At 39.1% G+C, this 18,060-nt stretch overlaps 2 protein-coding genes across 2 annotated transcripts in view; both read right to left on the reverse strand.

Moving 5' to 3' along the window:
• Positions 1 to 1,150: 1,150 nt before the first annotated feature.
• Positions 1,151 to 3,320, reverse strand: LOC145091476 (ubiquitin-conjugating enzyme E2-23 kDa-like). The gene is made up of 6 exons (XM_079029207.1): positions 3,110 to 3,320; positions 2,919 to 2,998; positions 2,053 to 2,167; positions 1,924 to 1,976; positions 1,704 to 1,832; positions 1,151 to 1,460 (listed from the first exon to the last, which is right to left on the reverse strand). The coding sequence occupies exons 1-6, from the start codon at positions 3,151 to 3,153 to the stop codon at positions 1,330 to 1,332; spliced, it is 552 nt and encodes a 183-aa protein (XP_078885333.1). The 5' UTR covers positions 3,154 to 3,320; the 3' UTR covers positions 1,151 to 1,329.
• Positions 3,321 to 4,202: 882 nt separating this feature from the next.
• LOC145095020 (uncharacterized) overlaps positions 4,203 to 18,060 on the reverse strand; it is a 51,053-nt gene continuing 37,195 nt past the window's right edge. Inside the window, exons 3-5 of the mRNA XM_079032964.1 lie at positions 5,012 to 5,160; positions 4,581 to 4,905; positions 4,203 to 4,490 (exon numbers count right to left, since the gene is read on the reverse strand). Of these exons, the coding sequence (XP_078889090.1) occupies positions 4,203 to 4,490; positions 4,581 to 4,905; positions 5,012 to 5,160 (762 nt within the window). The remainder of the gene's footprint in view (positions 4,491 to 4,580; positions 4,906 to 5,011; positions 5,161 to 18,060) is intronic.

The following is an 18,060-nucleotide window of genomic DNA, read 5'->3' on the forward strand; positions in this document are numbered from 1 at the left end:
CAACGTGGTTGAGAAGTTAGAATTGTAACAATATGTTAAAAGAAAGTGTCCAAATTGAGGGAAAAAACTTAGTGTCAAAGTCAAATTTTTTTGAATTTACCCTTAAATTAATGTCGAAAACATTTCAAAAATTATACATATTAGAATGGTAATAGGTCTTGAGCATATTAGGATAGGTCCATTTACGTTGTGTATTCGGGAGGTTTTTAAGGAGAGAAGTGAAAAAATAAATAAATAAAGAAAATTATGTTTACTTTTTACTTTTTTTTGAAAAAAAAAAAAGAAATGTCTAATTTTTAAAATGAAAAAAATTGAAAATAAAGAAAATCATGTTTACTTTTTTCTTTTTTGAAAAAAGAAATGTCTAATTTTTAAAATGAAGGAATTTGGAGAAAAATAATCTACTACAAATATAAAATTTTATCGTTATCAATTTCACCTTTCATAATCACGATTTTTTAATGCATCTCAAATACGTTTGCCCTCCATCATTAAATGAGTCCAAAATCATGGTTTTCCTTTCTTTTCTTTCAAACTCAAACTCACATCAATACAATATATCTTTCTATTTTACTCTATTTCTTTCCCCTCTTTTTCTTTATTAAACTCAAAAACACAAAGGTTAGTTTGCTTGTCCTATGAAGATCCAGGCCTCATAATACTTCCCTATCCGAAAAGACTCGTCCTCGAGAGTCTTCGTCATCTCCCAAGGTTTAAGTTTTCTGTCATAATCTTCGAGATATAAACTTTTTTACTCCACTTTCGGTGCAACATGGTATTTATCGTAACTTTTACAATAATAGATCAAGACTACACTTGCATTGCAGACCTCACTTTTGGTTCAAGGACTTTCAATGAAATCAGCAACATAAAGCGACTTAAAATGTGAATCACGTTTTTGATACGACGATGACTTCATCAAAATCAACAAAAGAGAGTAATAAAGCAAAATATGATAACTTTTCAAAGTTGAAGCCTTTTTCCCTCTCAGCGACTAGATTATAACTTGGACGAAAAATACATTTCCACTTTATGCAATTAAAAGTAGAGGTTGTGACTTGTGAAGTTATAACTTGTACGAAAAAAAAAACATTTTTCATTTTAAGCAATTAAATGTCACAATGTTCCGGAAAACAAACCGCATAGCATCTGACACAGAAACTTTAGAATTAATCAAATATAAACAACAAATGTTACAAAAGACACAAGTTTTTACATGAATTATTCCAGCAAATTGCCCTTTAGAGGGCTAAATGTTTTTTTTTTTTTTTAAAACTTAAAAAGACTAGTTACGATGTACATAGGAACATGAACATGAAACAAATGCATTCAAGGGTCGGCTTTTCCAGCTACTTCTTCATCACTAGACGCGTATTCAGCTTCACTCAGTTCCTCATCACTCGATTGCTCTTCAGGCACAGCTCCAGCATCCTCTGGCTTTGCATATCTCTCACAGTACTCTGATAACAAATTAAACACAAATCTTCAATTCACCCACTTCCAATTTTATTTTTAGGGACCCTACTTTTATAGTTTATACGTATGCCTATAATCTATATTATAATTACAGTTTTACCCTTTGTCATCGTAATGTACTCTTTCGCTTTAAGGCAAAATACCCTCGATCATTAGAGACCAAAAATCAATACTATCAGCATTTGTTAATTATGGGAAGATTTCCGCTCAATTGATTTTGTACTTACCTTTAACTTTTTGTTCATATGCAGTTCTGTCTCTCATCATTAGTGCTGCAGCATCTCCATTTAAGGGATCAGATGGATTCGGGTACAAAAGAAGCTGAGGAAGAAACACTTCAAACACATTCACAAGATCTGCAGATTAGAGACAATAATTCATTAATCACCAAAAAAAAATTGTAAATTGTAAAATAGAACACATAACAATGGTGATAAGTTGATTTACCAAACATCGGGCTCCATGTCTGATTAATAACATCTAAACAAACCGATCCCGACCTGCAAAAAGTCACATTTGTTGTTGACAATAATTAATTTTTGGCAAACCACTGTAATTAGAGCTAAAGAAGCTCACATTTCATCCACATTTGGATGGTAGATTTTGTTGATGAAACCAATTGAAGGAGATTTGTATGGATATGCATCAGGTAGCTCCACCCTTATTCTCCAAACACCTCCATCATAAGGACCTGACACATCATCAATGGTCAATAATAACTAAATCTTTTATTGCAGTTTTGACAATTAATCATAAATTTCGGGAAGTGGGATAGTCATGTAAAGAGAAAGAACTCAAGATTATATCAGCATTATGATTAATTTGCAAGGCACAAAAGATCACACGAACACAATGTTCACATGACTCAACAAAAACACACAATATTTACATGGTTCAACAATTTGCGTACATCCAACTTGGTTACAAAGAGTACGCTAGAAAAACAAGGCATCAAAAATCGTCACATAACCATTTTGTAAAAAATTTGATCGAGCTATTGTCTAAATCATAGTCCAATTTGCATAACAAAAAGATATTGTATCAACATAACAGTAATGTTAAATGTATAATGAGACAACGGACCCTGGACCCATATTTTAATCCCTGATCATTGCGATTTTGGGAAAGTGGAATCGAATTGATAAATAAAGAACATAAAACACATAAATTCCTGAAGGGATTCAATTAGGTTCATTTAACCCAACACTGAACACAAATTTATGGGGTTTCAACTATGCGAGCAACATGTCAACACAATGGAATAACAGAACCAAAAGTAACATGATATACCCACAAAGATAACATTTTTTTTTCATCTACTTTATGTTCAGATGAATACCCATAAAGTTTTACAATCAAATCAACTGAAAAATAAGGAGATTTTCGTTCATATATATCAGAAAAGCAAAATAATAGCAGAAACAGATGGATATGAAACGTACTGTCTTTTGGTCCATGAAACTGTACATAAAACTCTTGCATACCATCATTGATCATATCTACTTTATAATCACCCATCATCCTAATTCACGAGATGAATAAAAAAAAAGCAATAAGTTGAGATTCTTGAACAAATATACCCAGAGGAAAAAAAAAGTAAAAGAAATTTAAGTGGTTGAATTCGTTGAATTACAGCTTCATCAAATCCATCTCCCGTCGCTTGCTCGGTGAAGACATTTTTTTAGTTAATAGGAATATAAGATATGATGTATTGGTTTGTTAGTGATTTTGATGAAAGTAATTTGCAGATTGAGGATGTGTTTTGAGTGTTTTTGGGTGGTGGATGGCGTGCGGGGAAGAGAGATGAGGATTCTTTGAGAAAGAGAGAGAAAAATGAAGGCGGTTCAGACAATCAATGAGTGAAAGCAGGACTGAGTAGATTCTTTTTTAATCTCCAAAGAAGCATACGATCAGATCATCACTTTGTCGATAAAATAATAAAAGGATTTTTTTTTTTTAAATCTAAAAATAAACAGAGATAAAGTCACCGCTACGTTTATATGAATTTTTTTTCAATATATTTTGCAAAAAACAAACAAGATTTTTTAATTACATGATTACACCTAAATTACTTCTAATAGGAGATAATACGTTATAGCACTGGATGTGGACAACTAGATGTAACATCATTTTGGTGTCACATCACATGTCACATCATCAATGGTATTATAACACCAAGTGGGGAAATTGTCACCATGTTGTATCTTGTTATGACAACTTTTTTTTTTCCATTTTATAATTTATTTTTTATTTTTTTTTCTAATTTGTTTTTTTTTTTAATTTAGACAAATATTTTTTAAATATAACATAATAAATAAAACATAATGTTTAAAAATTATAAATAACGTATAATAATTTTTAAAGATTAAAATTAACATAGAGATTAAATTACACTTAACATCCAAATTCAAAAAAAATATATAACATCCAAATTCAAAAAAAAAAATACAACGCTATTCATTATCGTCATTGTTACCATAGAATATATAATCCGCCAAGTCTTCTCGAAGTTGTCTGTGTTTATTTGCGTCATGAATGTCAACAACGCGATGCAAATAATCTGTTGTTCATGATTGAAACTGAACGTGTCTAGGCTCCGTTGGCATATAGTGTGCAATATTTCGCCATTTATCTTCTACTACCATGTAATGCATTATGATACATGCATACATGATATATCGTAAAGTTTCTAAATCCAATGGTCGTGCTGCATGTTCGACTATATGTCACTTCGCCCTCAACACTCCAAAAGCACGTTCCACATCCTCACGTGCTCCTTCTTGTCTTCTCTTAAAAACTTTATCTCGTTCTTCAACCGGGTGGCGGGATACCTTCACGAATGTAGAATACTGAGGATAGATTCCATCTGTAAGGTAATATCCATATTTGTATTCGTTTCCATTCACTGTGAAAGGAGCATCTGAGGCCTTTCCATTAAAAAGATCGTCGAATATTGGCGACTGATCAAGAACGTTGACGTCGTTGTTGGAACCCGCAACCCCAAAAAATGCATGCTAAATCCATAAATCTTGAGAAGCAACAGCCTCTAAAACCAACGAAGGTGATCCGTGATGACCACTTGCGTATTGCCCTTTCCATGCTACCGGACAATTTTTCCATTTCCAGTGTGTGCAATCAATGCTTCCGATCATTCCGAGAAACCCATGGCGTTCTTCATGCGCTACATACAATTCTTGCAAATCATGCAACGAAGGTTTCCGCAAATACACGTCTCCAAATGTTTCAACAACACCCCTTGACAATGTATACAAACTCTCCCTTGCGGTTCTTTCGGACATTATCATATAGTCATCCATGGTTTCGGGTGACTCCCCCATAGCCATCAAACGAATGGCCGCAACACATTTATGTAAAGTTGTAAACCCTCGTCTACCTCTAGCGTCATATCTCAATTGGAAAATTTCATACCTAAACATATATTAACTACAGTTTAAAAATGTATTGTATATGTTGTAAAATTAAAGAAACATGTACTAGATTTTTTTTGTATAAAAGTATAGTAAAGAAGCGATACCGGCTTTTCAAGGGGTTGGCGATCTGTAGGAACACATCCCTACTCAAACGAAATATTCTTTTGAAGTCCTTCGACCCGTATACATAATTATCCGCAAAGTAATCGCGATATAGATGTTCGTGTCCTTCCTCACGATTTCTATTTAACATCTGTAACGACCAAAAAAAATTTAAACAAATTTTTAACTTTTCAAAAACAACCCATTTTCATAATGTTATTACAAAAAGGTTTTCAATACAATTATTATCAGAGTCTTCCCAGAACCACATCATAAAACACAATCAAGAAGAGCGGTACGGTCACGCCTTTGCCTTGCCACGGTCTCCTGAAGAACCTGAAAAAACATTAAACCACAACTGTAAGCCCGAAAGCTTAGTTAGATACCCCCAAAATACCAACCACATATACCATACACGCATAACATGCCATGTCATATCAGAACACAGAACAACCATGCACTTCGGGTCTACTATGTGACTGGTCCGTCGCACCGGCCAACAGTCCACCTGGTCCACCCTCCGAATCTAGCCATATACATCGAGTCTGCAGTGTGATTGATCCGCCCGCTCCGGACCTTCAATCCACCTGGTCCACTCTCTGAGTCTACAGTATGACTGGTCCGCCCGCACCGGGCCTTCAATCGGCCTGGTCCACTCTCCGAGCCTCGGCACGTCTGGTCCGCCTTCTTGGGGCCTACAGCCTATCCGGACCGCTCGCTGGACCTTCGGAATAACCGGTCCGCCCTGGGTATCTTGGCCTACAGCACAAAGTAGGACCCGCCTCAACCTAACCCCAATCCAACAACCATGTGCACATAAACATACAATCATATAACAATTCACAGTCAACAAGCCGATCTAGCAGATCACATAACATATCATCATCCTAACCAGGATACCGACCTAACCGGTCACTAGCATAGCATCATCCTAAATACCAGGATACCGACCTTAACCAGGTCTCTAACATATACCATCCTAGCTACCAGGATGCAAACATATCAAAGCAATAACATAACAACAAACACCCGGATCTCAATCCGATAAAGGGCCGGCCTTGGTGCCTTAGACCCTGTTGATATAGTGAGGATAACTCACCTCACAACTGCCGAAACTCTGAACTGAAGAAGCAGATTCCCGAATCACCGCCTCACCGAAAATCCCGAACTATCCGAAGCAGCAAAACAATCATTAGATCAAGCACAATATCCTTCTAAGGGTAAATTGACCAATTTACCCCTTAACTCAATCCGGCCCATGACTAAGGCCCACAATCAATTTATGAAAGGCCTAACACTATATAAGCTCTCAAGCCCACTAATGGCCCAAAGACCAAAAGTCCGAAGCAAAGCCCAATATTGGCCCAATTTACTAAATTGGGCCCACCTCACCAAATGGGCCTAGACCCATGGTCCATAATAATTAATGAGTCCACAATACTCCATCCATAATGTCCAGTCGCGACCCAAAATCCAGCAGCCCAATAACAGCCCTCTCGGAGCTACATTCCTTTCCCTTCCCTTACCAAGGAAATCCACTTGGCTGCCTTGACACTACCACAAGTGCCACGGTGCTCACTCAATACTACACCATTCTCTTATAGCATAACTGCTATCCTATGCACCACACATGCTCTGGATCCACTCACAAGAACTCTCAAGTCCATGCTCTACCTTCCACCCACCATGATCAATACCCGGGGCCAGACCTTCTAACGCTAACATATCGCGACATACACAATCCATTCCCCCGTACCGATCTAATGGCACATGCAGAGTCTTCAGCATGACTGGACCGCCTTACCAGGCCTTCAGCCAATCTGGACCACTCTCAGAACCTTCAGCAGATCTGGACCACCCTTCAAGGACCTTCAGCCTGACTGGACCGTTCTCCGAGCCTTCGGCCTGACTAGTACGCCTACCGGCCTTCAGTCTATCCGGACCGCTCAACTAGCATTCATCATTTCGAGTTATTCCTCCGGGAAACTTTCCCATGCATACTGTTCTAGCCTTCTAGGGGTTCCGAACTCTATCTCCATCCTACATACTCAATCTCGGCCCGATTCCAGGCCTTCCACAATCAATCACCCTAGGTCTGCATCCCGCCCCGCATGCCTGCCACTTACTCATACCAGCCTATGCTATTGGCTGACAGAAACACTGCTGAATCCCAAGCAGCTAATCAACCTCTCGTGCTCATTGATCTTCCGGAGAATTCTCCAATTCTCCCCCACTTAGAGCACTGGCTATCAACCACCGGTCGCCATCACCGACCTCCCTCAACAATCCTACACAACACAAACACTTACACGCGAACTGATTCCCACTAGCACAAGCAACCTTCACAAAAATCACATATCAACACTGATCATCCCCGGCTCGAAAGAAACTCGATCTTCGGCTAACCACTCCTCAGACTGCAGATGCTACCCGACATTTAGACCAAACGCCATATTTCCACTAATAACCCTCATGAATGATAACCAACGAAATTCCCAACACTAAACCCATAACCATACCATAACCCTCAAAGAACAACGAATACCATACCGAAAACCATACAACGAGACTAGCAGATAAACAATATTCCACAATAATCACCAGATAACAAGACATCAAGAAAGAAACATACCCGCAGCTGCATCCGGCACTGCTCTGACCTCCTCCGCTGTAAGTTGAAAAGCACGACCCTGAGCCCTTGGGGGCTCTGCTCCACCCTAACCTCCACCCGTGATCCTCAAAGTGGCCGGTGCTGGAGCCTACACCGGTCCTGCAGCAAGCTGTGGACAGTTGACCCTCAAGTGCTCAACCTGATGACAATGATAACAAATCCTCAAGTCCCGACCCGGGGCTACCTGCCGACAATCCCTAGTATAGTGCCCCTCCTTTCCGCACTTGCAGTATGCACCACCGGACCTACAAACTCCGGTGTGACCCTTCCCACACTTCCCACAAGTGTGGCTGCTCTGATCTCCCAATCTAGAATCAACGGTCTTAGACCGTTTCGGCGCCGGCTGCGACTGCACCGGAGCCTGCCTCAGCTCTCGCAACTGCAACTCAATCTCCAACTCACGCCGCCTGGCGACCTCCTGCAATTCTAACAAGGTCTCGCACCTCCGCGTAGATACAAACTGCCTGATATCCCTCTTGAGCATACTCAGATATTGGGACATCTGATCCTGCTCTGAAGCGAACTTAGGGCAAAACATCGCCCTCTCAGTGAACATCCTGGTGATCTCCGTCACCACTCCGAATCCTGCTTCAGCTCAAGAAACTCCTGATCCAATCTCTCCCTCTCAACCCGCGGAACATAACGAGTGATGAACATCTCTCGGAACTGATCCCATGAAACCACAGCTCTCTGCGCATCCGAATATGACCCCGTGGTCAATCTCCACCAATCCTTCGCCCCGAGCCTCAACAGGTTCAGAGCACACCTCACCCTCTGATCAGCAGGGCACGAACACGTGAAGAAGCACCCCTCCACGTCCGAAAACCATCTCATAGCAACAATCGGGTCCTGAAGTCCATCAAAGGTAGGAGGCTTCGTGTTATCGAAATCCCGATATTGAAAACCTCGACCGACTCCTCCCCCTGCCGCTGCTACAGCCGTCGTAGCCGCCGCGGCAGCCGTCTCTGTGAGTGCTGCATAGCGCTCATCAAAATACTCAATCATGGCGGTCTTGATCGACCCAAATAGTTCCGACAACTCGGCCCGGAACAATGCAGCAACCTCATCATGTAGGATCTCGCGAATCCTAGCGTCCAACTCGCCTGTGCTCATCTGACCAATAACCTCGGGCGGTACTGACCCACCCTGACCGCCCTCTCCGGCTCTCGATCCTGACCCGGATCCGCTCCCAGCATGCCTCGTGACCACCATACTGAAAAACACCACAAGATCTCAGATACTTCCCACTATCCCGGGAACCAACTCCCAACCCAACCCTAGAGGTCATGGTTTCCCTGATACGCGTATGGGTGTTGTGCTTTCAGTAGTACGGGCCCATACTACCTTTCACACCTACCCATATTTGTATGAAGTACTACCACAACACCCTAGTGAAAAACATACATAACAAGCGCTCAATCCTCACTCCTAGAGGAACACCGGAAATCTCCCACAGAGGAACCCTAGGCTAGCAGGCATCATAAATCAGGCAACATTATCATGAAATCCTGAAGATCTCTAGCCTAATACTAGCATGCTGTTCTATTAAAGCTCAAAAACAAATATCATGTGTGGTATTTTGGGGTTACTTACTGGCTCCGGCTGATCGTACCTCCGCGTCCTCCTTTTACTCATTTTGAAAACCATTTTAAATTCTCTTTTAAAAACTCTCCCTGATTTGAGACTGGATTCACATGAATGTTCCTCCAATTCACTCAAACCAAGGCTCTGATACCAACTTGTAAAGACCAAAAAAATTTAAAATTTTTTTAACTTTTCAAAAACAACCCATTTTCATAATGTTCTTACAAAAAGGTTTTCAATACAATTATTATCAGAGTCTTCCCAAAACCACATCATAAAACACAATCAAGAGGAGCGGTATGATCACGCCTTTGCCTTGCCACGGTCTCCTGAAGAACCTGAAAAAACATTAAACCACAACTGTAAGCCCGAAAGCTTAGTGAGATACCCCCAAAATACCAACCACATATACCATACACGCATAACATGCCATATCATATCAGAACACAAAACAACCATGCACTTCGGGTCTACTATGTGACTGGTCCGTCGCACCGGCCAACAGTCCACCTGGTCCACCCTCCGAATCTAGCCATATACATCGAGTCTGCAGTGTGATTGATCCGCCCGCTCCGGACCTTCAATCCACCTGGTCCACTCTCTGAGTCTACAGTATGACTGGTCCGCCCGCACCGGGCCTTCAGTCGGCCTGGTCCACTCTCCGAGCCTCGGCACGTCTGGTCCGCCTTCTTGGGGCCTACAGCCTATCCGGACCGCTCGCTGGACCTTCGGAATAACCGGTCCGCCCTGGGTATCTTGGCCTACAGCACAAAGTAGGACCCGCCTCAACCTAACCCCAATCCAACAACCATGTGCACATAAACATACAATCATATAACAATTCACAGTCAACAAGCCGATCTAGCAGATCACATAACATATCATCATCCTAACCAGGATACCGACCTAACCGGTCACTAGCATAGCATCATCCTAAATACCAAGATACCGACCTTAACCAGGTCTCTAACATATACCATCCTAGCTACCAGGATGCAAACATATCAAAGCAATAACATAACAACAAATACCCGAATCTCAATCCGATAAAGGGTCGGCCTTGGTGCCTTAGACCCTGTTGATATAGTGAGGATAACTCACCTCGCAACTGCCGAAACTCTGAACTGAAGAAGCAGATTCCCGAATCACCGCCTCACCGAAAATCCCGAACTATCCGAAGCAGCAAAACAATCATTAGATCAAGCATAATATCCTTCTAAGGGTAAATTGACCAATTTACCCCTTAACTCAATCCGGCCCATGACTAAGGCCCACAATCAATTTATGAAAGGCCCAACAATATATAAGCTCTCAAGCCCACTAATGGCCCAAAGACCAAAAGTCCGAAGCAAAGCCTAATATTGGCCCAATTTAATAAATTGGGCCCACCTCACCAAATGGGCCTAGACCCATGGTCCATAATAATTAATGAGACCACAATACTCCATCCATAATGTCCAGTCACGGCCCAAAATCCAGCAGCCCAATCCCTACGGCCCAAAAAGAAAACCCAACAGAGGGAGTACGCTGGGCGTACAACAATGATCGCGAAAAGGAAACGGGACACAGACCCACTATGCTGGGCGTACGCCTATGTTATGCGGGGCGTAACCTCGCTGCTCAACATGTCCACATAACTTCTTAATGGCTTAAGCTCTTAAGCCCAAAATTCAGATCCTTAGGCCAAATATGCCTAAGATTCATAAAGTCTCAAACTTTATTACTTGGGACATCCATAAAGCTCTTAATCCATTAAGACCTATCTATCTCACACATGGAACAACCGCAGCCCTTGGGACCTCATTTTTCTCACTCGAGACCTCTCCTAAGGTCTGAAAGGACAGATAATCTCGACCAACTCGAAACATGCATCAAGATGAGGACTTTTGGGACAAGAATGGTGTCAATACCTCACAACACATAGATCTATTCAATATAAATGTCAAGCAAGAAGCTTTATACCTCAGATAGGCTCCAAAGGATGATATCTTTCCAGATCTATAAGTTCCAGCCGCTCCACTCCTTCTTTGACAAGTTCTCCTTTCTTCCTTTATGCTTTCCTTTGCTAAACCAAGCTTTCCAAGACCAATCACACCCAACAATGGAGGTAAGACGGATATCTATGGTTTTTGAGGGTAAGGGAGTGTCTATGGAGGCTGAGGAGGGAACCATTATGTTCCTTATATAGTGGTTGCCCTTAAAATTAAGGTTTTAGGACTCTGAGAGTACGCTGGGCGTACTCGACCTTGCACACGCGTCCATTTACTCATTACACTGGGCGTAACCCAACCTACGTTGGGCGTACCCACGCGTGTCTCATGCATGCATGGCTTACATTGCCAACCTTTTCCATTAAGGGCCATAAATGCCAATATCTTCAAAGTATCATAACTCCCTCATTCTAGCTCCGTTTTCGATGAACTTTATATCCACGAAGAGGTGGCGGGAAGCCCTACGCTTCTAGATACATACCCTGGTCCGAAACCTTCTCGGATGAAACCCATTTCCCATAAAAGGACCAAAATACCCTTCCTCTTAAATCTTGGGGACTCATAAATAAATACTTTAAGAATGGGGCGTTACAACATCGCACGTCTTGTTAGTAGTGGAGCTAGGTCTAGTTGTAGCAAATCGTTATTATAATACTGATACATCATCGTGAAGAATATACTGTCATCAGAATCATCGAACGAGTCGAAAGGATCCATAATTTTTTTTAAGATAATTGAGATTTATATAGAGAAAGATAGAAGTTATGTGTTTTAAAAAATTGTTTAGATATAATAGGTATATATAAAGGAAAAAGATAATTAATTTTAAAGTTTTTTTTTTTATTAAAATAATCGTTTTCAAATGGTTTAAAATCATAACGTTCGAATTTTACTCATTTTATCTGGTCGAGACGGCAACGAGAATTAACGCAACGAGCAACAACGAGATGGGGGGGGGGGGTGCAGCTCGTCGTGACGCCGTTGAGGCGTGACAGCTCATCCGCGTTTATTCTCGTTGGACCCGTACCGCATACTCTTAGTTTAAGGTTTAAAAAAATAAAAAGATTACGCCTATATCTGAAGTTGAGCATGGTGCTGTTGGATTTTCTGAAGCAAAAATTCATGAAGTCTGCGGACCACCTCTGCCACCCTCTGCAGTAGAAGAGGTGGACCAAACGGCTGCAGACTGTAATAAGAAGCGCGTTTGTTTTTTTAACATCTGCATACTGTTGTAGATATTAAAAAATTAAAATAAAATAATTTTATAAACCGAAAATAGCTTTTTAATACGTAAAATTTAATAACTTATAACATTTTGGTAAAAATTAATGATATTCCAGTAAAAAATAATGATATTTCAACAAAAATAAAGATATTTTAGTAAAAAATAATGATATTTTATCAAAAAATTATCATTATTGAATATAAAAAAATAAAAAATAAATTCAACAAGAATAAACGAAAAAAAAATGTGAAATAAAATTTTAACAACATATAATCAAAATTTCAGCAATAAAAAAAGAAGAAAGAAGAGGTTGGAAGAGGCGGTACAAATGCTGCGCCAAACAGAGCACGCGTAGAGGTTTTTGACTCAGAAGACTTCTATAAAACAAACAGTTGCGAGATGAAAAATGTTGCGCGTGTGCTGCGCCGCGCAACAATAAGAGGTTTGAAGAGGTTTTTTCCAAAAAACAAACAGTACCTATGTGTTTGAAGCATATCAAAATTGTTATATCTGTCTTCGTATGTTTACACCAAAAGTTCTAATTGCGAGAGGGTGTTTAGGAAAGCTTAAATGCGTTTTTTTTTAACTTATTATCGATTCTATATCGGTATAAAATAAAATGAATATTTACATGAAGATTTTTTTGAAAACAACTTATAACTGTTCCATACCAATGATAAGTTATTTTTTATAAGTTCCTTTCCTCTAACTTATCAATAACTGTCAAACATTTTTTAAAACTCTATTTGCAACATTTTAAATAAATTTTTCGTTTTAAATCACATAAAACTCAATATCACTTTTTCTCAAAACCACATTGTATCAATTGTCCAAAACACACATCAACAAAACAACTGATAATATCTCAAAATCTTCAAACATAATCTCGAACAGGTGAGTACAATCAAGTTAACGCCTTCCCGCGATCCTAAGAGGTACTTGAAACACATATCACACAACATGGTAAACATGAATCTTAGTTAGTTCCCAAAAATACCACATACACAAATAATAAGCCTCTCATAGCTATAGTTCGGCATGGACCCTCCGGTCTCACGGCTCGCTGTGGACCCTCCGGTCATGTGTCTCAGTGAAGACCCTCCGGTCTCACAGCTCGGGTTGGACCCTCCAGTCCTATATCTTAGTGAAGACCCTCCGGTCCTAACTCAGTAAGGCACAGAATAATATAGCATATACCACAAAGACAAAATGCATAATATCACATAACTCAGTATAAGCACATAGGACCCTCCGGTCGATAACTCAAATAAGACCCTCCGGGCACACAGTATTACCGCTTAGGTTAGTATAGTGAGAAGACTCACCTCTTAAGTAAGCAAGTAAATCTAGTACCCCACGAAAAGTCTAGACTCCGCCTACATAATACTCCCTCCGTCCCAAATTAATGTCCACATTTGATTTTTTAAGTTTTTTTTCTTCAACTTTGACCTTGAATATTTTTATTTGTGTTACATATTATTTGATGAAACTTATAACAATGAAAAGACATTTAAAATACAATCCATTCATATATTTTGCATCTAATATTATCTATCAAAACGAAAAATATTTAAGGTCAAAGTTGAAGAATAAATACTTAAAAAAGTCAAATGTGGACAATTAATTTGGGTTGGAGGTAGTATAATTATCTCTAATAAGCAATTTGTAATAACCACTCTGAGATGTTAAGCTAACTCCTCCACTGTAACAACCCGATATTTCAAGTCAATGTAATAGTCTAGATCAACCATTGTAACTAGTTTTAAAGTAATAAAGAGAAATTATTTGAATATTATGTGTATTTATTTATTTATAAAGATGTATAAATTAAGATAAAAATGATCGTCAAATAAATAAAATGTTAGATAAACTCAATATCTATGAAGAAACTTGTAGTGGTCGTGACAAGGATTCCGGAGACTTAAAGAACGTCGAAATCCGAGCTATAACGAAGAAGTTATGACCTATCGAAGTTTCGCGACGGAACCGACACGACACTGTGTTACGTAAAAAGTGAATTTACGATAAAATGCTTTTTAGCCTTAACAATCTAAATAAAAGTTGTAGTATACGATAAACCGAGAGTGTGCGTAAAAAGAACGTCCAAATATGACTTCGTATGAGGACGTTATGATTTTTGTAAGAATCGGCATAGCAGTATACAACCCAAAATTCGAATTAAAGATCGAGCAGTTTTTAGCCGACACAACCTAAACGAGAATTGAAGATCTCGTCAATAGTAGTTCAACGGTAAAAAGACAAATGAAAATGGACTTCGTATGAAGAATTCATTAATTTTTAATGGACTTTTCATGTCCCGGTCTGTTAAAAATATAATATTAAAAAATAAATTCAAAATCAGCCGACAGGGTCTAAACGAAAGTTGTAAAGTACAGTCTCACCTACGTGTGGATATAAAGAACCTCAAAAACGGAGCTCGTATGCGAAAGTTGTGAATTTTTGAAGTTTGAAAAATTGAAGTCCGAAACCGTACGCCTAGCGTACTCAGAAACTTGGTCTGGAGTTGGCCACGTCGCCCTCTTCCTTCGCATGCTAGACGCGTGTATATAGCTTGAGCACATCCGAAGCTCGGAGCCCGATCAGAGGCCACATATCTACATGCAGGGTACGAAGGTATGTTGTGCATACCGAAGTACGCCCAGCGTAAGGCGAGGCCTTAGCCTCCTATAAATAGCATGCGAGACCTCCGGGTTTTGGTTACATTTTTTACCACACTTTCATCTTAAATACTCCTTAAGCCCTTCTAAAACCCCCGAAGCCTAGGGAAACCTCCTTAACACCCGAAAAAAGCCCGAAGCCATCAAAGTCCTCGACAAAATAATCTTTTTCAGTCGAAACTCTGTCCGTGTAAAGCCCGGTTTTCAACAGAAACTCGTGGTTTCGTCAAGAAAAATCTTTTCTAGAAACAAAACGCTGCCCAAATCACCACTTATCAAGTGATTTCATACCCCTAAATTTTTTATAACTTTTTCCTTGTTTTAAGAGGGGGGGGGGGGGAATACAAGTAAAACACAAGGAAACTTGTGTTAAAATACAAACCATTGTTTATGTTTTCTTTCGGTTCATATAAATATTACGTGAAAACATATGCATACAGAACATCTTATGACACAACAGTTATCAGATCAAATGAAACATATATTGTAAACTATAATAGATATAGTTTGGGTTACATTCTCATTATTTTACCCCTTTCAGGACAAAGAAACGATTATATAAAAATACGATTATTTTTGTATTATAAACATGGTGAATTGGGTAACAGTTATATGCATGAATATTTTCAATAACAAAACATGTATCTCGTTGGAAAATTGTGAGTCATTCGTCTTCATTGTACCTACCCAAGGTATACATGGAAGTCATGTTTTATAACTAGAGCCTCCTCCCGGAGAGCGTGATACTTTTGTATAGATATATACGGGATTGATGACCCCGTGACCTGGCTGTTAGCTACAACACGACCAGCAGGTTATGGGTGATAAATATCAAATGTAATGAAGCTTGAAGAACGTCGCGACAGGCAAATCATTTGTTAGCATAGTTATGAAAACTCACATGATAAAAGACAATACGTTATTTTTACGTGAAATTAATATTATATTTATTTTACGTAATTACTCAGCACATCAAATGATTTTATTTTCGATTAAAACTACATGTTGCAAAATTAAGTATGACATTTATACTTATACTAATCAGTCTTAGAATATATATATATATATATATATATATATATATATATATATATATATATATATAAGACTACAATTTAGTTTTACGGAAAATATAGGATTTTCCGATATAGATACGATTACTTACAAACAAACAGCTTACAGTTCAGTTTTATAGAAAATATTGGATTTTCTGGAAACAAACGTGATTTCATCTCATTAAATGACATATATATTCATACAAATGCTTATGAACTCCCCAACTTAAATGTTGACACTTTTTCTCAAATAACTTATATTCTCAGGAAACCGATAAAACAGGTACATCCACGAGTTTTTGAGAAGACGGAACATTATAGACTCATGTCGTTTAACTTTTGTTATTCATTTTGGTGTCAATATATAATTATTTGAACACATATGTAAAAACTTATACTTTATCAATGCATGGTTGTTGTATTTTGATTACTATTATGCAATTGTTGTGATACTGTACATGAAGTCATCCGCCCCCGAATGTTTTCGCAGTTCAGGTTTGGTGGTGTGACATCCACTAAATCTCAAAAAGGGTGAAAACACCATTTTACCTGTTCATGGTCTCCAAGGTCAACAATTGACCAAATCCTAAAAGTCAACGTAAGTCACGCCCAAGTCAACAGTCCATGTTGTCTAAACTCGTCGAGTTCCTTCGTTTCCTCTGAAGTATCGGGAAAATCCACTCAACTCGTCGAGTTGTCTCATTAACTCGCCGAGTTGTAGCGCGTCCAGTCTCTCAGGGAAAACCCTAGTTGACTCGTCGAGTTGACTCATACACTCGTCGAGTCCCTCTAGACCAATTCTCATTCAGAAGATTCTAAGCAGAAATAATGTCCCAAACTCTAGATCTAACCTCCCAAGGCTGAAATACCACGTAAAGCTGCAAGCTTTATGTAACGCCCGTAGATCCGGGCTAGTCAATTTAGAGGCAATAGGGGTCGAAAACAACTATTCGACAAAAGATTATTAAGAGTAAATAATCTCAACCAAGTTTTAGTATATGTTACAAGGTTTCCGTACATATAAATAGCGTCGAAACCCGAGTTATAACGAAGAAGTTATGACCCGTCGAAGTTTCGCGACGGAACCGGCACGATACCGGAAGGCGTAAATAGTGAATTTACGATAGAGCGAGATTTAGCCTTAACGATCTAAACAAAATTCGTAGTATATGTTAAAACGAGAGTGTGCATAAAAAGAACATCCAAATCTGACTTCGTATGAGGAAGTTATGATTTTTCTAAGATTTAGCGTAGCAGTGCACAGCCCGAAATCTGAATTTTAGATCGGTCGATTTTTAGCCAAAATAATCTAAATGATAAATGAAGATATCGTTAATAGGAGTTAAATGATAAAAAGACAGTAAAAACCGGAGCTCGTATGCGAAAGATATGGACGAAGCTTAGTCCCTACTCATCGAGCGCTGCGAATTCGATACAGTTTTGTAAATCTGAGATAGAGTGAGAATTAGCCGACATGATCTAAATGAAAGTTGTAGTACTCGTAAATACCAATGCGTGGATATAAAGAACACAGAAAACGGAGCTCGTATGCGAAAGATATGGATGAAGCTTAGTCGATACTCTTCGAGCGCGATAAATACGATTTAGTTTTTGTAAATCTGAGATAGAAGGAGAATTAGCCGACGAGGTCTAAATGAAAGTTGTAGTCCTCGTAAATACCAACGCGTGGATATAAAGAGCATAGAAAATGGAACTCGTACGCGGAAGATACGGACGAAACTTAGCGGCTACTTTACTATAAAATCCCTATAAATTAAGGGTGAACTCTTCATTATTTCTTCACACCATAACGTTTCTTTCTCTCTCTAACTTCTCTCTAGCCTCCT

This window comes from Lactuca serriola, chromosome 3, assembly GCF_051521515.1.
Source record: "Lactuca serriola cultivar US96UC23 chromosome 3, Lser_US96UC23_V15, whole genome shotgun sequence".
In the NCBI taxonomy this organism is placed as follows: Eukaryota; Viridiplantae; Streptophyta; class Magnoliopsida; order Asterales; family Asteraceae; genus Lactuca; species Lactuca serriola.